Source organism: Exophiala oligosperma, assembly GCF_000835515.1.
Source record: "Exophiala oligosperma strain CBS 72588 unplaced genomic scaffold supercont1.10, whole genome shotgun sequence".
NCBI lineage: Eukaryota > Fungi > Ascomycota > Eurotiomycetes > Chaetothyriales > Herpotrichiellaceae > Exophiala > Exophiala oligosperma.
The window spans coordinates 1,441,210-1,462,231 of record NW_015622827.1 but is presented as its reverse complement, the minus strand read 5'-3'; the positions used below and the strand labels follow the sequence as shown (position 1 = coordinate 1,462,231).

Genomic DNA, 21,022 nt, shown 5'->3' with positions numbered 1-21,022 from the left:
CCAAACCTCGGTCGGACAATTTTCTACGTCGTTGCATGTGATGAAAGTGCTGGCGTCTGTTCGCAAGACACACCGCAGTGGTCAAGGCCAGGCTGGTGGCTGTCGGAACACACACCTATCTGGTCGAAATACTGACACTCCATCTGATAGCTCAATGCTTCTTTTTTGCCCCCGTTTGAAATGTCCCTCTGGGCAAAGGAGGAGATTGACAATGACTACAGTCCCCAGATAAAGTGATCGTCTGGGGGATTACTTTCTCTCTCTCCGCAAGATTTCTTCGTTGGTATCTCTTGTTTTTCTTTTCGTTTGCCTGCCACCTTCGTTTCTCAGTTTTCTCTCACTTACCTCCCAGATTCTAACCTTACAGACAATATGGCGCCAGAAGAAGAGCCTCAGGAAAAGCCCGCGACGCTCGAAGAGGAAGGCAACGTCCCGGCGGATGGAAGAAAACGGGCAAAGGTCAAGCGCCATTGTGGTCGCTTTTGGTGGATTTATGCCATCGTCTTCGTTATCGTTGTTCTCGTCGTCGTGCTCCCGGTGTATGTATCAGAAAGCGAGCTTCTCTGCACTCCGAGACGTCCTAACCGCACTACAGGGTGTACGTCGCTTATCCGAACATGGCTCAGTCTGCGATCAACAAGTCGACACTGATGGTCACTTCACAGTCGCTACTCGACCCAGCACCGGACCACTTTCACTTGGACTTGGACAGCGTCTTCTTGTCGAATTCGAGCCTGCACGCAAAGCTGGATGCTTTTGAGGCCGACCTCTGCCTGGAGGACTCCGACATCCCCTTCGCCCAACTGTCCATACCTCCGATTGACGCGGCCAACGGGACCCATGAGTCAGTCAGCCAGGAGGTACAGATCAAGAACAAGGACCAGTTCTACGCCTATGCTCAAACGCAGCTCCTCAGTGAGGAGTACAACGTCTACCTGAAGGGCAAGGGCGGCCTGAAGTACGGCAAACTGCAGAAGACGACTGTCAAGTACAACGACAAGATCACTCTGAAAGGTCGGCTCTTTTCCCCCAGACCATTCCTTTGCCTTCCCTTGCTGACTGACGTGATTTCCAGGTCTCAATGGTCTCAAAGGTTTCAGCGTAACGGACTTTGAACTCATCATGGGGTCGCATCCCGCCAGCTACAATTCCAACGGCACCGTGCTGATCCCGAACCCGAGTGTGAGCACGTACGAGATGGGCAACATGACCATGGACATGTATGTCGGTAATGTGTCTATTGGCACCTCCACGCTGGATAACGTGGTATTGCGACCAGGGAACAACACCCTTCCCTTACTCGCGCTCACAAATCAAACGGCCGTCGGTCTGCTCCTCTTCACCAAATACAAGTCGGGGATTTTCCCCATCGACATTGTTTGTAGAAGTGTCATCTACAACGGACAGCACCTTCCCTATTACGAGCGTCCACTACAGGCAAAGAATCTTACCGTCCAACTAAACGTCATCGAAGTGTTGGAGAAAGCAGGACTAGCACAAGCTCTGGGAATCAACACCACTACCTCAGCGAGATGATCTGCCGAGAGCTTTACCAAGCATAATGCCCCACGAGGATAGCTAATGTTGGAGTTAATGAAAACTACTCTGCACCGTGCTTAATCAGTGAGAAGGGTGCGTGGCACCTGTTGAATCGGAACGTGAAGAAAAGTAAATGTTATCGGTCATTGGACAAACGTTGTCTCGACCAAACAATATTACTGCTCCACGTCGAAGCATTCATGCATATTAATTTGCCTATGTACAAATCCAAAAGGATGGTCTTCCTCGTTCCCTTTACTTCAGTGAAATTTCTTCATCATTTAGCCGTCATTAGATTCGAAGGGTTTAGTTTCCTGGTCCTTTCAAACCAAAGCAATTCGCATAGTACGTGACGGTTGAAGACCAATCGGCAAACATGCCCTTGATGCCAATCTCACGTCCCATGATGTCGAGGATCTCATACATCTGGCCATCGTAATGCACCACCGGCGCCACGGACGAGTAATAATAGTCCCCGTCTGCAGCGACGCGAGTCAGAGGGCCAGAACGCTCGAATGACCAAGCGATGATGTCGAGCCCGGCGTTCTTCGCCGTGATGGCATAGTCCGAGGGCACGATGGTGTCATTGTTCGGCCCTCCGACGGCCAGCAGGTAGTTGATCGGAGGAGAGATGATATTGACTCCGCTTGCCTTGAGGGCAGGGAGACGGTTAACGGCCGTTGTGAAGTTGCTGGGGTCGTCTCCATCCTCGTCAAGGAACACTGCTTGAGCGCCCCATTCGGGGAACTCGTTCAACCACAGATACACGTCGGCGGGAGTGAAGGATTGAGGGAACACGCGGGCTGGGTCGATGCCGTGGCTGATGAAGGTGTTGATCATGTCCCGAGCATATTGGGCTTGTGTGTACCCGTTGAATGGCATGGGAACTGCCTTGGGAGGGGTTTTCAACTCGGGCGTGAAATTGCGGTATCCCGGAAGAGAGTCCACGAGCTCGATATAACTGTCGAGCGTCATGACCTGTCCGCACGTATCGTACAGCTCGGTGCGGAAAAAGGGGACCCCGTGCTGATAATCCTCCGGCGTGGTCGCACTGGCATTGAAGCCGTCCATCTTTCCACAGAGAGACGTGAACTCGTCCATTGTGATATCAGCGGTGCAGCAAAGAGCCTTGGCCGGGTGGGTTGCGTTGGCCGGCGTGAATGGAGTGTGACACTTTTTGGCCAGCTCCGGTCTCAACAGGATATCGGTCGTAGTGTGCAAGTCACAGATGTCGTGTCTGCATACTAGCCCAAGGTCCGACGTGAAGGAGACGTCGCATTCTAGAATTCCCGCCCCCATACGAGCGCCAGCCATGGTAGATTGCACGGTTTCCTCGGGGATTTGAAGTGTGCCACCGCCACGACTGCCAGACTGTCAGTTAGGCGTACTGCGGCCAACAACGCACGCGAGAGCTGTTGCTCGAGGCGTGAGACCTTGGCAGCAAGTACTTACTGGCCGATGCTCCACGCGGTCACGCCGAAAGGCCCATTCTCGCAAGATTCCAGCTGATCCTTGAGGGGAGATTCGGTCATGTTCTGGATGAGATAATAAGGGCGAGGACCGAAGGAGATATAGTACTCGTCCGCAGGGTTGTAGGCGAGTTTGGGAGTGTGCACCGGCCATGCGACGACAAGCTCCGCCATCAAGGCCAAGACGGCCAAAGCACTGGTTGTCGTGCGCATCTTGGGGAAATGTTCCTCTCAACTGCGCTACCTACCGCTGTGGCTGAAGAAGAAGAAGAAAAGCTTAGACTTACCCAGAAGGCGATGCTACATTTTTGTACCCCGAGCTTCGAACTACAGCTTCAGTCTCGGGTGACGACAAGAGCTTGCAGCTTGAGGATCCAACAGCAGAACCCTTACCTGATTCTGCCACCACGTGGAGCGAAAGCTGGGACGCAACGGTATGGATTGGACGATCAAGAAGCTGGACAGCTTAAATCCCACCTGGCGAGAGTCTTGTAAGAACTAGAGATACAGATCCCGTCCGGAGCCCTGCTGGTGTCGTAGGAGGCAGTCTGAGCTTTCGTATCGGACAAATAAAATCGAAGGATAGGCAACGTGAGCTCAATGTACCTGCAAGCTTGCGGATGAAGAGCTGCGGTTCATGGTAGGATTTGCACAGGTTGAGTTGGTACCTAGAAGCTTTTGTTCCCGGCAAGGCCGGCATGCCTGGGAGGAGGTTGCATTAGGCGGGTCCCGGACCCAATAACATTGATACAGGCTGCCTGGCCAAGCCTCCGGGCACCCATGGCTCTCTATAGCTTCTTGGCAGCAGGCCAAGCTCTGCACCTGATGACGCCGACGAGTGTTGGGAATAGCAATTGTGCCTGTGGGGGCAATGCATAGCGGCTCCTCACCCAAGACATGTTTCTTTGAATGGGCGGAAGTCGACTAGATTACACACATCCAATCGAATACCATGAACAAAGCATGTTCCTGATTGCGCGCATCTAGATTCCAAAGCCGATGCACTACGAGTACATCCCACGAGCATGCAGATTCTCGCTTCCAAGGTCTTGGGAAACAGACTTGGGCTGATCAGTAGAGGTCATTGTGTTCTCAGGCGTAGGAGAGCCTCCGTGTTGGCAGATGAGCACAGCATCCATTGCTTCCTCTCATAGAGATCACCAGCAGGCGAAGCTGTCAAGATCTTGAACGAAGTAATCGGACTGGAATTCAAACAATACTCTTCAGCGCAAAGGGACTGCACATCATGAGACCGTTAGTCGAATCGCTTGGAGTGAGTTTATATGATATGATCATGATCTGAAGAGAAAAGTATGTCTCAATTGAGAGACTAAATTGTAGGCTTCCTGCGTCTGCGACGTGACTTCGATTATTTCAAGCCTTGCCTGCGGTTCATCACGAAGTGAATCGCATTAAAGCAGAAAGTGTCGTATCAGCGTGTATATATATATATATATATACCAACTGTGCTCTAACACTTACCATTTTCGTTCAGGAAAAGGAGTGAGGCCGCTGTGATCGGGCGCAACCCAGCTCGGAAGTCCTGAAGCGTACCTACATATATGGTTCACTGAGCAGCGCAAGCATCTAATGTAGAGATCGCTCAACTTTCCCCCCTACCCCCCATGTTCCCTGTTTTTTGGTATATCACATCCCCAGCGGAGCCATCCACCGGGCACTGGGATAATTGGTGTCTCACCGGCCAGGTAAATCGTGTCCTACGATTGTTTTCTTGGCGACTGAGCGGTGAGCCTGGTCTCCGCCAGCAAGAGAAGGATGGCCAGGGTGGCAGGCGGGGAAGTGTACCGATGAAGCGGCATTACACATGTTGCCTCAAAGCTTGAATTGGTAGTGTTGGTGCTTAAAGCCTAGATGATTGGCAAGGAAAGAAGGGCTGGCTGGTCGAGGCACCCTGTCAAAATCTGAATCACTTGCTAGCCGTCTGTACTCGGTTACTTTGCTCAAAGTTCCAACAAAAGTTCCTATATTTTCGTGCTCCAGGCACAACCTCAGACTTCTTGACAATTATCTGTTGCTGTTCAGCCACCCGTCACCTTAGTAGCTGCAGGAACTTCGGCGACACGCCTGCGCCCCCTAGGTTTTGAAATGAGCTTGATACTGCGCCTTCGGCAGAGTCTTTGGCTGCTGCTCCAACCTATCGACAAAGAATGTCATATCGCGCCCCGTTACCTATGTACACCGCAATTTAGACCTCGTTGAATACCGACTTCGTCTGAGAGGATCCTTGTTTCAAAAATGCTTCCTCGCCCCTCAGAATTCGCTTTGTGTTTGCCGTATCTGAAGGGGAGGCGACGAATGTTTATTCCCAATGACTGAGAACTCCCCTTTCACAGCAACGCTCTAGTGCCGAACATCATGGACTCAGAAACAAACGCGAGACTTCTGATAGAATCCATCCGGGACGAGTATGGGCTGGACAATTCAAATCCAACCCATGTGGCCCAACTGCGCACATTGATTGAGATGTAAGCGGCAAATACCTTGTCGTATGGTATGTCATTATTGATATGGACTTGAAGGATTTCGAGCCAGCTCTACGACAATGCAGTTCACTTCTTATTGGAACTGCTTCAGAATGCCGACGATAATGTATATTACGACGCGGAGCCACGAGTCAAATTCACCTATACACCTGGTTATTTACGCTTCGATTGCAACGAGGCCGGATTCGATGCGGCCAATATCAGAGCCATCTGTGCGGTCGGCGCCAGCACCAAATCAGGTCAAAACAAATCAAGTGACGTTATCGGCGAGAAGGGCATTGGGTTTAAAAGTGTCTTCAAGGTGGCCGACGTGGTATGGGTTGCATCAGGTCCCTACAGATTCAAATTCGACACAAGCCAGAAGCTTGGCATGGTTGCTCCAACATGGGCTGATTTCCCTGTCGAACCTCCTCCCACACATACATCCTTCTATCTCCAGCTCTCGAAAGACTTCAATCAAGACGAACTTTTCCAAGACCTAAAGACATTTGACCCGGCACGCTTGCTGTTCCTTCGCCGCATCAAGGTCATTGAGCTAAGTATCTAACAGCCAGATGGGCAATCATGGGCGGCAAAGCTCCTTCGAACGGTCTCGACCGATCAAGAAAAGCATATTACCAGGATCGAACAAGGCCCCGTGCAATTATCATACTATGTTGTTAAGCACAGGGTCGAAGCTCTTCCCCTGGAAGACAAGAGGCCAGGATTATCCACGACAGAGCTCCAACTTGCGTTTCCAATGTTGGATTCTTCGAGAGAGGCGACGCCGGGCATGAAGTCGAGGAAAGTATACGCGTATCTGCCAATTGGAGAATACGGGCTACAGGTATTGCCATTTTTCATCTTCGAAGTCAGAAACTGATTGACTCGTTAGTTCATCCTACAGGGTGACTTCCTGCTCTCAGCAAGTCGCCTCCAAATCGATACTTCCTCACCATGGAACCAGACTCTTCGAGCTGCTTTGGGTGACGCGTTCCTCAATGTCGTACGGGAATTCAACAAAGGAGATGAAAGGTATCTTTGGCCCGGGTATCTACCAGACGAGAGAACAGCCCCTTTTTTCATACCTGCCCAACAACGAATACGGCAAACATTGATGTCGAAACCCGTCGTGGAATCCTTCGATCAGTCGATGCATTGTCCCAGTGAACTCGCTCGGGTACCACTAAAATTCATTGGCAAGGATGGTCTTCCGTTCAGCTTGAACCAGCAAACCGCAGGCCGATATTTATCTCAGAGGTACTCCGAGTGGGCGATAGATGCTCTTCACACCATTGGCGTCTCGACTCTGTCAGATGAGCAGTTTCTGAGCGATCTGGGTGAGATGGTAATTACGGCCCCAGCATTATTCCGCAGTCGCCAAGACGATTGGCATGCTGGGCTTGCAACTACATTGGTCCCACTTACTGTCACCAAGAAGTACAGGAGTATTCTACGAAATATGTCCTTGGTCCCTCTCACAGATGGTTCTTGGGTTGCGGCAAAAACTGGTCCAGTTTTCTTCATTGGCGATCTTCAGCACGAGGATTTTCCCCTTGGGGATGCGATTTCCATTGTCCATCCTCAAGTTGCAGCAAATGGGAACAGGCACAACCTCTTAAGCAGCCTTGGCATCAAGCCCATTGAAAGGTCTCAGCTGTGCAGTTGCATTTGTGAAGCTCATTGCGCACCGAGCTTCCACTCCGAAGAGTGGACGACTACCCAGTTGGTCGCGCAGGTCAACTTCCTTTTCCAGTCTGCCCATAGACTGCCTGAAGATACAGACCTATGGTTCGCCACGATAGACAACAAACGACGTAAAGGATCTCAGCTATACTTTCAAGGCCACTACGGAAAAGATTCACCCGCCGCTCGGATATTTTGCCAACTGAAGGAGAAGTTCCCCACATTGCATCCTAGCTATACAGCCTCTGGATGCTATGGCAAGCCATGGCACTCCTTTCTCACCGATAGCCTTCATCTCTCAGATATTCCACGCCTTGTCTGTAAGCCCAACCCGGGCTCCCAGTCCTACAGGCTTTCGGACGAGTTTCGGTATATTTTCCAGACATGCCGACACTCCGATGTCCTAGGGCTTCTGAACGAGTACTGGCATACGTATTCAGCATGGCTTGAGCAGGATTCTGGCGAGTCGAGTGGCGCTGCAGCAGCGCTCTTGAAAGATATCTCAGACGTTATTGTGCAAACTACTGCAGGTCCTACTAGGCTACGGGACTCTGTACTTCCGGAGCTCGACCGGCGTCTGCAGAGAGATCGTATTCCTAGCCTCGAGATTGAAAAGACGATGAATGACTTGCAAAAGCAGCGGTTGAGCCGTTTCGGAATTGCGGTGTCCGCCAATGCTCGGTACTATCTCTCCTGTCTAAAATCTATGAGCGATCAAAACCGTCCAGATCTTGACACACTTTCCTACATTTACGAGCAAATACAAGATCGCTATGACAGTGACGAGGATCTTGTCAGGTAAGGTACATGGCCTTTTAGCTCACATATCCACTAACAATTTCAGCACTGCTTTCCAAACTCAGAACTTCATCTACGTATCGTGTAAAAGTCGTAAGTCCGACCAAATCATCAGCTGGCTCAGCATCACGGAATGTCAGAAACGCAATATCGATTTAGCTACTGAATATCCTCGGAGCCAGCAACTTTTCAAGTTTCTTTCGGTGGATGGGACGGACGAAATCGAACGCCTAATCTCGAGAGCGACGAATATTGACCACACTCACGATCTAGAACTTATTGCTCAGATCTTTGTCGAGATCAACAACGCACTTGCAGACCTGACTCAGAAGAGAATTGCGTCTTTGATGAAAAAATTCCAAAACCGCCCGGTGTTCCCCATCATCAAGGGCGCTAGGGAAGAGTCATATGACGAGTTGAAACCTCTGGAGGCCGTAGATTGGGTAATTGCCGATCGTCCATTTCTGAGGGACAGTTTTGCAGGCGAGATGCCCCTCTTGGCTTTTTCACCGAAGCGGATACATTCGCTGGAAAGATTTCTCGCGGCTTTGAAGCTGGACTCCAGAAAGCTCTCACGTCTGACGAAAGGGAACGCGACTCCCCAGGGCCGCCTCAAGTTATCTGAAACTCACACTAAGTTCTTGCGTTCGCGGGCGAGCTTCCTCTGCGAGTCCGTCCCGTATTGTGTATCCCGGGGCAGGCATTCATACTAACAGAGTTGCGCAGGCTGCTTCCAGAGTCAACAAAAGACCCTTCGAAATCGATCCGAGAGATCAGAGATCTCTGTATCTATCAAGTCACTGAAATCAAACAAGTCTGCACCGCCAGGTATCGTAATGCGGATCACGAGGGCCGCCCATCTAAGGGCGAAATTGCTTTAGCAACACGGAACAACCGCATGCAGCTGTACCTCACACGGGAAGCTTTGGCCTTCAAAACGCTTCCTTTAGAAACCGCAAAATACATCGCGAGCCATTTTAGTATGAATGAGTCTTTTCATCTGAGCCTTTTACAGGCTGTCATAAGTGAAATAGACGTCCGAAGACTCCAAAATAACTTCGAACAGGAAGGTTTTTTCGTCGAAGTTGACGCTGAAGGTATGCTAATTAATGCCCAATCTACTGGCATATAACAGCTGACCTTGTCCGAAGCCGCACTGCCTTCCCCGAACGAGGGCAAATTGAGCAATCAAGACAAAGACAACTATCAGAGCTTGTCTGGCGATGTCTTCAGCATCCCGTCGCCTTTCGACTTCCCCAAAGAAGATATCGACAACAAAGAATCGTTTGCGCGGTTCGGCACCAAAAGCAAGCGTGGTGCGAGGAGTACTCGAGGTAAGAAGGAGAAGGAAGCGAGCAGAACAGACAAACGGATCCCGAAAGTGACGTTCACACGGATCGACGCGCAAGACTCGGTTCTGAAGCACAGCACCGTCTCTACAGATGAGCAACCTCCACATCGCGATCTCCAATACCTAGGCGAATGCATGGTAAGTAGAGATATATTTATCCGAATGCGTCACTTCGCTGATCGAATTCAATCATAGGTCTCTAGGCTTTTACAAGTGGCGCTTGGGCAGATATACAACCCGACTTCTCGCTGGACCAGCCCGCTAAAAGCACGATCAGGGCTACAATGCCGCGGAAGATACGCAGGATCCTCTTCATTCACTTTCCGAGACCGAGACGGGTCCAGGGCCATGACGAATTTTCTATGCGCGAATGGCCACCCGGATGCGGCGCGGTGGAAGCACATGCATCCGAACTACCACCTCGAGATCATGGTTTCTACGGGACACGCAAATGGTCTCTTCCCATGGAGCTCAGAAAAGCTCGAGATGGTACGCATCAACAGTAGATAATTGCATCAGCCCAATCTTTGCGCTGCCGTGAGGCTGACATATTTTTGTAGGCTAAGCAATTCCATCTACCGGAGCGGTCTGGTCCGCATCGGAGCATCAAGGATGTGCTCGTTCTCATTCAAATCAGCAATGTCTACGCTGAACCACAGTTTCATCTCATCGTTGACCCTTGGCAACTTGTCAAATCAGGGCAATTTGATTTCAAAGGTGACCATGCACTCGAGGCCTCCATCCCCGCCCGAGCGGTCCGGCCGATGCATAATGCTGCTGGGCCACGCCCTGCAGGCCATTGGAGGGATGCCGATCCAACAAACGGTGGTCACCGAACTCGAGCATTTGAACCGAGAGTTTGGGGGAACCATCAATCTACTGCCCAAAAAGGCGTATCGCCTCGCTGGGCCACCGTTGATTGGAGAACTGGCAATGCCAGACAGTCGTCCGTCGAACTATCTCCTCAACTGGAAAAGACACCATCTGAGACTCAAAGTGGGACTGCTAACATGCCTGCAACGGGCATGACAAATGGTCAGCAACTATCCCCATCACAGTCTTGGGATACACGGTTTTCAAATCCGCCTACCTCTACACAGACACCAACGAACCAAGCTTCCACACCGGTAATACCGCTTGATCGGGCCGACGCCAAGGCAGCAGTCAGAGCACCACCTAGCCAAGGGTACCACCGCGGACCCCATGGCGAAGTGCCGGCTATTTCAGCACTCAATTTACCTGCCGAGTCCTCTACACCACAGTATAAGTACCACAAACTTCCCAAGGAACACGTGCGTTTATTCATGCTCTTTCCAGGAAAGCATAGCGCTCCACTCAAGGGGTGCATCTACAGTGTGCCATTCGATGATGCAGGCATATACCGGACGTTGTCGTATGTGTGGGGTGACAAAGAACAACAGATGCACACCTTGGTGACGCCAGAAGGCTCGATCCAGATTACCGAAGCGTTGAAGATTGCGTTGGAGAAACTGCGCCTGCGCAAGCAAATGGCCATTCTCTGGATCGACGCTCTCTGTATCAACCAAGCCGACCCGGAGGAGAAGGCGCAACAGATCTTTCTCCTGCCCGAAATCTTCCAGAATGCGGCTTGCACGTTGGCTTTCGTCGGTGCCGATGGCGACGGCGACGCCGCCATCGAGATGCTGCTGCAAGTACGCGCGAAGGATGTGGTCAAACGCAATCCCGACGCAGGGTGGCCCGAGGGCATTCCCGTGGTCGACGACTCGTGGGAAACCCGCCGAACGCCACCCCTCGATGCAGCGATCTGGGTAGATGTCAGAGCGTTGTTCAGCAGGCCCTGGATTCGACGCGCCTGGATCGTGCAGGAAATGGTGATCGCGCCTACGGTCAAGGTGATCTGCGGGAAATGGATGATCGAATGGCACGATCTGTTTGCCGCCATGGAGATCGTGGAGCAGGAGCACGAAGCTTTGAGTATCAATCTGCGCCCGTGGACATCTTTTCTCGCGTTGGGGATGCATCGGGAGTGGGAAGCAAGGGGTCAGCGGTGGCCGTTGAGCCTTCTGCTCGAAACCTACCGCCAGGTCGCTTCAACGCTCACGCGGGATCGATTTTTCGCCCTGCTCGGCCTGGCCGTGGACGGGGACCGCGACGAGTTCCACCCCAACTACAAGGCCAAGTTTGAATCGGTGGCCCTCAGAGTCGCCGAAGGTATCTTGGCTCAGGGGCAAGGTATCAAGCTGCTCTATCGGGCAGGGCTCACCGCTCAGTCCGATCGGTTCCCATCGTGGCTGCCCGACTGGACGGTCTCGCGGCCCGGCAGTCTTGCCGATTCCTTAGACCGAGGCCTCGAGTTCGACGCCTGCGCAGGCATCGAGGGGACGATCATTCACGTTCAGGGTGCGGACGAGATCACGGTTCTGGGCCGCGTCGTGGATGAGATCGCGGAAACCACCGCCTCGGCAAACGAGCCCCAATTCCGCAAGTTGTACTTCGGCGAGATCGACAAGATGGTCGAGTCCCTCCGTAAAAGAGTCGCCAAAGGCGAGTTTGGCGAATGGAGCTGGAAGACGCCGGTCGCAGGGGCCGAAACCCCCAGCCATGACAGCAGCGTGGACAGAGACACTGGCCTTCGCGATTCCTACAAGGCTTTCCGACAGCTGCTCAAGAAACCGAAACCAGGTTCGGCCGAGGAGAGCTCGGCCTACGTATCGTTACTGGATGACAAAGTCCTTGGGTGGCGCTTCGCACTAACGAAAGAGAACCGCTGCGCGACGATCCCGCATCAAGGTCGGCAGGGCGATAGAGTGTGCATCCTGCGAAACGGTGCAGTCCCCTTTTTGATCAGGAGAGCTGGAGAAGCGGGCTGCTACAATCTGGTAGGAGAATGCTATGTGACGGGGATAATGCAGGGTGAGCTTCGTGACTCGTTCGGTGGACTTCGCGATCCCATTCGGATACGGTAGGGTTCTGCCAGCACGATGAGTTGAGGATTGTACAACTATCAGGCAGCTTCTTTACTTTCATAATAGAACGTTGTCAACCTAATTGCCATTTGCGCGAAACGCAACTCTTCCACCCGTGACGCTCCTCCCGTAGTCGGCCGGGTATCCGTCACGTGCCCCAGTAAAGTGGCCTCGCTCCCTTTCCTGAATAAAAATGGAAAGGGATAAAGCACAGTTCAGGGTATATATAATGCATATATATATATATCCAGAAGTGTCGCAGCAGAGACATTGCATTGCTGATCCGAACATTGCTTAGACCTTCAAAGCATGTATTTTCGGCCTGAAGGCTTCTCGGGATAGTCCTCAGAGGGATGGGCTGAAGAGATTTGAGTCTGTTCCAAGTCTCTAACTGAAAGAAGCCTTAGCAAACACATCCATTGATTCCATTTGTACTGTAATGCGTGACCAAGAATTGTTTTGATAATGTTGCGCACTTTGTCGGTAGATGATGCACTGAATGCTCAGCCCTAGCAATTCTCTACGGTGGACCATTTGCATTCCCCGGCTGGAAAGTGTCTTCTCCACGGACGGCTATCGACGGTATCCTCGGCTTAGACGCGGCCGTGTCGAGTGCGTGAGGTCAGTCTCTCTCAAGTACAACAGCTTCCTGTCCCCTATTGTGATCAGGTCTGCCTCCCACAAAACCGACTTGTGCGTGGATGCCGTTCTCACGAGAACTCCAACAATGCCTCCCAAGTATACGCCGACGGCTACCCTTCTGCGCAGTTTAAGCCATGCCCTTCGAGAACAACACCCCCTCCCTTCACGATCTGCTCCGAGTGTGCGAACACGACCCGCAGCGACCTTTACACACGCTCGTCATGCCCAAGCCATCTCAATCTTGCCCACGGTTGTGGACAAGACCAGCCAGGAATACAAGGAAAACTCAAGCCAGCTGGCCAGTATAATGACCAAATATGCGGATTTGCACCAAAAGGTCTCGCAGGGCGGACCACAAAAGGCCCGGGATAAGCACATTCAGCGCGGCAAGATGTTGGCACGAGATCGAGTCACGGCCCTCATCGACCCGGGCACTTCCTTTCTCGAACTCTCCCCGTTGGCGGCACACGAAGTCTACGAAGACCAGATCCCCGCGGCGGGCATGGTCGCCGGGATCGGCACGGTCGAAGGGGTCACATGTATGATCGTTGCCAACGACGCCACAGTCAAAGGCGGTACCTACTACCCCCTGACGGTGAAGAAACACCTGCGAGCCCAGGAGATTGCTCAACAGAACCGCCTGCCCTGCATCTACCTCGTCGACTCCGGGGGCGCCAACCTGCCCAATCAAGCCAACGTCTTCCCCGACCGCGACCATTTCGGCCGCATCTTCTTCAACCAGGCCCGCATGAGCGGCATGGGCATCCCCCAGATCGCCGTCGTCATGGGCCCTTGCACCGCGGGCGGCGCGTACGTCCCCGCCATGTGCGACGAGTCCATCATCGTCCAGAACCAAGGCACCATCTTCCTCGCCGGCCCGCCTCTCGTCAAGGCCGCCACCGGCGAGGTGGTGTCCGCCGAAGACCTCGGCGGCGGCCAGCTGCACAGCAGCGTCTCGGGGGTGACGGACTACCTCGCCGTCGACGACGCCCACGCCATCGTCCTGGCCCGACGCTCCGTCGCGAACCTAAACTACCCCAGAGAACGGCCGGCCCCCGCCGAGGTTCGAGAGCCCCTCTACGACCCCGAGGAATTGCCCGGCATCGTGGGCACCAACCTGAGGAAGCAGATCCCCATGCACGAGATCATCGCGCGCATCGTCGACGGCAGCGAGTTCGCCGAGTTCAAAAAGGACTACGGCTCCACCCTGGTCACGGGCTTCGCGCGCATCCACGGCTACCGCGTCGGGATCGTGGCGAACAACGGCATCCTGTTTTCCGAGTCGTCGCTCAAGGGCGCCCACTTCATCGAGCTGTGCTGCCAGCGCGACGTCCCCCTGGTGTTCCTGCAAAACATCTCGGGCTTCATGGTCGGCGCCGACGCCGAGAAGGGCGGCATCGCCAAGAACGGGGCGAAGCTCGTCACCGCCGTCGCGTGCGCGGAGGTGCCCAAGTTCACCGTCGTCGTCGGCTCGAGCGCCGGGGCCGGCAACTACGGCATGTGCGGGCGCGCCTACGGCCCCCGGTTCCTGTGGATGTGGCCCAACGCGAAGATCGGCGTCATGGGCCCCGACCAGCTCACGGCCGTCATGGAGACCGTGGGCAAGTCGGTCGACCCGGAACTGCGCGACCGCATCGAGCGCGAGAGTGACGCCACCTTCTCGTCCGCCCGGCTGTGGGACGACGGCGTCATCCCGCCCGCGCAGACCAGGAACGTGCTCGGCATGGGCTTGAAGGCTGCACTGGGCGGAAGGTCCGAGAAGGTCGGCACAAAGTTTGGCGTTTTCAGAATGTAGACGGGCAGACGGAACGTTAAACATGTGTGTGTGTGTACGTGTGAATTTGATACTCTCGTGTTTCGAAGTAGACAGTATCAACAGGATCTTTCGCCTTTTTTCTACCTTGGTGAAATGGATACAAAAACGTCGACGCGAGTCGCAAGAGGTCTAAAAATCTGTCCACTTTTTTGTATCGTACCCCGTTATCCCGTACTTTGCAGTCTCTTTTTTTTCCCTTTCTATAAAAGCCTCGAAATGAAAACGCCTCCCCGGGCCATTGGTAGTACTCTTCCTCACTTGGGTGTCTTGCTTTTCCGGCCAACCCGAAGAAGAAGATGCGGTCGAAGGAAGCTGTTGACGATCCCCAGCCTTCTTCCCGTCACACCTTTTATTTACAGAATGACGCATCGGTCCCGATTGCGAGTCCTCTTGCCCTTTCGGTCGTGTCGGTTGGGCCTCTCTCGTCGACGGGCGTCCAGTTGTTGTTCGTACTGTTGGCCGCGATCCGTGTCCCGCTGGATGATCTGGGAGCAGAGGTTGTGGAAGACGGCCTCGACGTTGGTCTTTCTCCGCGCCGACGTCTCGTAGTACGGCTTTTGACCCCACGACTGGGCGAGCTGGAAGGCCCGGGCACGCGGGACGACGCGCTCATCCTCCATGTCGGACTTGTTGCCAACCACGACCAAGGGAACGTCTTCGTCGTCCTTGATGCGGATGATTTGCTCGCGAAGTTCGGCCAACTCGTAAAAGGAATTCATGTTGCAGATCGAAAAGACCAACAAGAAACCTTGGCCTTGTTTCATGTAGAGTTCCCTCATGGCCGTGAATTGCTCGGTTCCGGCAGTGTCGAGGCTAGAAAAACGGACGGTTGGTCAGTAAGACAGAAACCCTTGAGAACGGTGGGAAGGGAAAAAAAGGCAGGGCAGAAGGTTACATTTCTAGGATGATTTGTCGTCCATCCACATTAACTTGCTTGCGATACGAGTCTTCTATGGTCGGATCATAACTCTCGATCCAAACATCTTGGACAAACTGAGCGGTTAGACAACTCTTGCCGACGCCGCCTAGGGAAAACAGAAAGTCAGCCCCGTACTGAAAAGAAAGTCGTTTCTAGCAGAGCGTCGACTTACCTGCACCAAGCACGACAATGTGATATTCTCGTCTGTTGGCAATAAACAGGTGGTTATGTTAGTGGGAGGTCTCGCGAATCGCACAATGCGGCTGGGGACAGCAACGCTTCTAGGGCTTACCTAGGTTGTAAACTCATGCTTCCGTCTCTCTACTCGCCAAAATACAGCCTCTGTGCTTGCTCCCAGCGACCTTTCCTCTCGATGAATTGGAAGATTAGACAGTTGGTCGCACTCGTGCCTACATCTCAGACACAGACTGCTCCTTTCTTGGTTCTTTGCAGTCAATTTCACTAGGGGGGAGGAGAATCCAGACGACAGTTTCCTTTTTATGAAGTTTCGCGGCCTCGAGCGAATATATCGTCGTGGTGTGAGCGAAGGGTCGAGAGAACTCTCAATGCCGGGAAGTTTTGAGTTTGTTTGGTGTGAACTTGTCGAGCGGGAAGCGGTTCGCTACGAAGTCTAGTACGGGCTCGGTCGAGAGGTGTGTCGCCTCTTTATACCAAAGGGGCCAGCGCGCGTTGATGGCCTCAAGAGTGAAAAAAGGACCCGTCAGATGGCGGGTGACAGCGGTTTGCGGATGGTGACAGGTGTTTTGACTGGTTTGGCCGCAAATGCCTGGCTGAAGCACTGGCGAGCCAATTGTGCCGAAGAAGCTCTTCAGTGTCTTGGGAATAACGCTGTGCTCGCCTTTCGGTGGATCCAGCAGTCAGCAAAGACGTGGATGTGATAGCTGCGACGAAGAGGCGAGAGTGATATTTCTTTCTGGTGGCAAGCAAGTCGTTGGATGAGCTGTTGTCTTTTGCGACAATCTGTTCGTGCCAAGTGGCGGAACTGGGCCTTTAGGTACCTCTGAGGATTTGAAATGGACCTGGGCAGAAATCCATATTTGTATCGCAATAAGCGACCTTTGTCTTTCAGCAGATGCACGAACTGCGTAGCCGATGGATGTGGTTGGCGGGAGAGATCAACGACAAGCGAGCTTTCTTCTTTTCAAAGGGTACTGAAGTACGGAGTACGGAGTACTGAGTGAGGAAATGGACTTTTTTTTATTTCCTAGTGCAGGGATCTTTTTTTCCTTTCCCCCTGCTGCTCCTTATCGGCGTACCACGGTGCTGGGAAGGGATATTTTAGGGCTAGTAGTCTAAGTTACCCTAGGTAGTTCGTAGTTGGGCTTGGAGGAAGAGTTGTACTGTGCAGTAGCCTGGGTTAAGTCAATCAAGGCCTGCAAGGTGGGTGGGTAGAGACAAAGTCGACAACCTACAACAGCATCATCGTCATCATCATCGAGCGACGATCTCAGTGGCGCCTCATTAAGGTGACCATTACGGAGAACAAAGGACTCCGTCGTCCCTTAGGTACCTAGCAGGAATCCATAGCGATGGCCTACAGCCTACTGGTAGTGCCTGGAATTGGGCCCCCGAATTGTTCCTGCAGCCACGTCCATTTCAAGAGTGTTTGGGTCATGACGGACTCAATTGCCCGATGCCGGGGATGTGGAAGCGTCCCATGTTCCATGCTACGGGCAACTTTAGTGGCTTCATTTGCCGGATCTTTCAAGCCCCTAAGGAACTAATGAAGGTGCCTGAAGTCACTAAGGATGATGGTCTACAGGAGTTTTGTAGCTTAGCTTGGACTGGTGCAGGCTCGGGTACGAATACTCCGTACATATGCTCATGAAACTCCCCTATCTAGGTACTGTAGCATTGTTGCTCCTTCGGAGTACTGAGGACCGAGTACAGTACGCTGAGAGACGAAGGATTGTGGTTCATCAAGGTACCTACGGAGTACAAGAACGGATATATGGAACAAGTTTCTGTTGATTCTGGGAATGATATCTCACCAGTCCGCTACTCTGTTGGACTTCATCTTCCGATCCTCGTTCTGGCGTGATCTCAGCAGGAGCTGCCTTACCTACTCCGTACTTGTCGGCCTAAAATGCTGGCCCGATATCCGTATAGAGATAGACTTTTCCTGCCCAACTCACGTCATATTGAATTGACACATCTTCGTAGGAGTCTTGAGGTAACACAGGTAAACAACGTACGTCTGCCCAACTCGGTTGTTTGTGCTCGCACGACAGATGCCAATAACCGTAGCTTGGGCCAAGATCAAACCTTTTCGCTCACGTCAGTCGGGAGGTGGTCATCGAAAGATCCTCCGACACAAGGAGCAGCCATTATTGTACTCCGCTTCGAAAGACGAATAACTGCTACGAGTACATACTCGTATGTGTGGTTTAGTCGATCCATGATGACGCAGGGGGCTGAGGTTCCTGAGCTTCGAGATCGGCAGGGACACCCTCCCTTAGCTTGGCCCGCCAGGGTCCGTCTCCCTGGATTCCCCATGCCAGAACGTGCGTAGACAGGACGAAAAACGTGATTGTTATTATTGAGGGTGTGGTGTCCTGTGGTGTTGATTGGCCTCCAAGAACTTCTCTGGTGATGCAATATTCCCTGCGAAAGAATCCAGGAGAACATTCACCAGTTCGCTGGTGGTGAAAAGTCGTGCCCAAGTCGATCGCTACGCCACACGCTCGGTTGCTTGTGCGTGTACTCGCAAAGAGTATGCCGTACGGAGCATTACCTCAGGTAGTCTTGAAGAAATGATGGTTCAATCCGAGTTCCACTCCTGCCCGTAATAGGAGCTGTGAATCCCATGGGCAGAGTCTTACCCGGATGGAGGAATGTTGAAGATAATGAACCAATATGGCATGAAACCCCGAAAGCGACGAACTGTCGTAACGTGTTTAGGAATGAAAAACCCTCCCAATTTGTACTTCGATCTGCTCGTGCTCACTCGTTTTTCTATCCAGCGATCTGTTGATATTGATCGTACTAGTCGCCTACTATGGCTTCTATATTTATCTGGCAGCTTTCAAGGTTCACCCATGTTGTCACTCGATTCCCCTTCAAACTCGACTAGCTCAACGCCGCTACCGACGACCTCGCCCTCTCCGTGAACGACCCGTTTCACAGTCATATCGGAAGCCGGGCTCCGGATAACTGTTTCCATCTTCATACTCTCGATGACTAGGAGTGGTTGGTCCTTGGTCACTACATCTCCCGCTCTGACCATCACTCTTAGAATTTTGGCAGGCATAGGAGCAAGCAGTGAGTTTGCCTTTTCCGTCACACCGAGGGCTTTAGCAAGCCACGATGGTTGAGATGGTGCCAGACGGAAAGAGCCGTCAGGTGTGAAAAGGTGAATTGCTCCTGCAGAAGCAGTATTCGACGGGCCGAATACTACGCGCGATGTGTGACGTGTATGAGGAAAATATGTTGTCAAAGTATTCGTAGAGGCGTCAAAGGAGGAGGATACACTGATGGGCGTTGAATCAGAAGGGCGTCGAACGGAGAATTGGCCAGGGCTTGTTTGGTGAACTTCAACGGTGTGAACGTCTGGGCTTTTGCCCGGGCCTTGCTCGAAATCAGCAGAATGGAAGTGGAAAGTCCGAGGCTGGAAGTCGGACGTGGTATTTAGCCATGAAGTCGAAGAGCCTGTCGAAGTTGACAACGCTGTCGGGGAGTTGTTGTGGCTCGTAGTATGTAGATACGAGGCTATTGCCGCCTCGGCGAGCACTTCTGATGTGATGGGGGCTGGTGCAAAGAGCTCTGGTCGATGCTTTTCGATGTAACCAGTTTCAACCTGGCCGGACATGAAGTCTGGAGACTGGCATACTCGTTTGACAAAGTCGATGTTCGTGACTGGTCCTGCAACTTCATAATCTCGCAAGGCCAGGGCCAACTTACGAAGAGCATCGGTTCGGTTTGGTCCTCGAACAATCAGTTTCGCAATCATAGGGTCATAATGGCTGGACACTACATCTCCCTCGACGAAACCGCTATCGATACGTACATCTTCCGTTTCGATGGGTAGCCGCACATGTATGAGCTTCCCTGAATCTGGGATGAAGCCTTTGTCTGGATTTTCGGCATAGATGCGGGCCTCAATGGCATGGCCACGTTGAGAGATTTGCTCCTCAACTTCCGCCTGAGTTAGCGGCAGCGGTTTGCCTTCCGCGACCAGGATTTGCCAATGGACAAGATCTTGCCCTGTAACCATTTCTGTAACCGGGTGCTCGACCTGGAGTCGGGTGTTCATCTCCATAAAGTAGAATTCCCCAGTGTCATTGTCGAAGATGAACTCAACGGTTCCAGCACCTTCATAGTTGACGGCCAAAGCAGCAGCACGAGCCTTCTCCCAGATATCTTTGCGAATTCCATCTTCTAGATCTGGCGCTGGTGATTCCTCGAGTATCTTCTGGTGTCTTCGTTGAATGGAGCAGTCTCGCTCACCAAGTGCAACACAATTTCCGTGCTTGTCCGCAAAGACTTGGACCTCAATATGTCGTGGTGTCGTAATGTACTTCTCTACAAGGACCTCGTCGTTACCGAATGAGTTTCGTGCTTCACTTTTGGCGCTCTCGAGCATATCTGAAAACTCTTGAGGATTCTTGACTATTCTCATACCTTTACCCCCTCCACCACGGACGGCTTTGATGAGAACTGGGTATCCGATTTTCTCTGCCTCTTGTGCAAGGGTGTCTGGGTTTTGATCGCTTCCATGATATCCAGGCACGCATGGTACCCCGGCCGCATTCATTATCTCCTTACTCCTTGCTTTGTCTCCCATGTCCTCGATGGCGCTCGCTGGAGGCCCAATGAAGGTGATGCCCTCTTCCGCACATCTTCGGGCAAAGTCGGCATTCTCAGACAAGAAGCCATAGCCTGGATGTATCGCCTGGCAGCCCTGCTCTTTCGCTATCGATAGAATCTTGTCTTGATCGAGGTAGGCGGCAGTAGCGCCGAGGTTGAAGGCAAATGGGGATGAATGGGCGTGTTGTGATCGAGCGTCAGGATCCGTATACAGAGTAGTTGTCCGAATGCCATACTTAGATGCAGTGCGGTTAACTCTGATCGCTATCTCGCCTCGATTCGCGATCAGGATAGAGTCAAGCGAGTTGATATTGTGTTGGTGGTCCGTATGGGTTCCTCGAAGCTGGCAGTTGAAATAGGATTGTACCGCTGGCCTCGCCCTCCAAGCAGATGTGCGCGGTATTCGAAGGCGTGACATGGCTACAGTAGCTCGGAGAGCCTTTCAACCTCATAACGTGGTTCAGACACAATGCGCATACCACCTAGATATACGTGGTCGTAAGGTACATGACAAGACGCATACCTCGGGAGCCCGGTTAGTGAC

The 21,022-nt window shown here is 52.5% G+C and overlaps 5 protein-coding genes across 5 annotated transcripts; 2 read left to right on the top strand and 3 right to left on the bottom strand.

Moving 5' to 3' along the window:
• Window positions 1-1,700: 1,700 nt before the first annotated feature.
• PV06_09699 (uncharacterized protein) lies at window positions 1,701-3,258 on the bottom strand. Its single transcript, XM_016411163.1, has 2 exons — window positions 2,992-3,258; window positions 1,701-2,902 (listed from the first exon to the last, which is right to left on the bottom strand). Exons 1-2 carry the CDS (start codon window positions 3,219-3,221, stop codon window positions 1,846-1,848), a joined length of 1,287 nt encoding a protein of 428 aa, XP_016258970.1. The 5' UTR covers window positions 3,222-3,258; the 3' UTR covers window positions 1,701-1,845.
• A 2,126-nt stretch (window positions 3,259-5,384) lies between these two features.
• Window positions 5,385-12,274, top strand: PV06_09698 (uncharacterized protein; the record flags this gene model as incomplete). Its single annotated transcript, XM_016411162.1, has 9 exons — window positions 5,385-5,494; window positions 5,549-6,038; window positions 6,063-6,338; window positions 6,387-7,975; window positions 8,022-8,645; window positions 8,702-9,072; window positions 9,127-9,464; window positions 9,522-9,815; window positions 9,887-12,274. The coding sequence occupies 9 exons, from the start codon at window positions 5,385-5,387 to the stop codon at window positions 12,272-12,274; spliced, it is 6,480 nt and encodes a 2,159-aa protein (XP_016258969.1).
• A 627-nt stretch (window positions 12,275-12,901) lies between these two features.
• Window positions 12,902-14,955, top strand: PV06_09697 (uncharacterized protein). Its single transcript, XM_016411161.1, has one exon. The coding sequence runs from the start codon at window positions 13,002-13,004 to the stop codon at window positions 14,709-14,711; it is 1,710 nt and encodes a 569-aa protein (XP_016258968.1). The 5' UTR covers window positions 12,902-13,001; the 3' UTR covers window positions 14,712-14,955.
• On the bottom strand, window positions 14,806-16,284 carry PV06_09696 (uncharacterized protein). The gene is made up of 4 exons (XM_016411160.1): window positions 15,944-16,284; window positions 15,824-15,855; window positions 15,628-15,757; window positions 14,806-15,545 (listed from the first exon to the last, which is right to left on the bottom strand). The coding sequence occupies exons 1-4, from the start codon at window positions 15,958-15,960 to the stop codon at window positions 15,086-15,088; spliced, it is 639 nt and encodes a 212-aa protein (XP_016258967.1). The 5' UTR covers window positions 15,961-16,284; the 3' UTR covers window positions 14,806-15,085.
• A 1,399-nt stretch (window positions 16,285-17,683) lies between these two features.
• On the bottom strand, window positions 17,684-20,971 carry PV06_09695 (uncharacterized protein). The gene has a single exon (XM_016411159.1). The coding sequence runs from the start codon at window positions 20,894-20,896 to the stop codon at window positions 18,698-18,700; it is 2,199 nt and encodes a 732-aa protein (XP_016258966.1). The 5' UTR covers window positions 20,897-20,971; the 3' UTR covers window positions 17,684-18,697.
• Window positions 20,972-21,022: the final 51 nt, after the last annotated feature.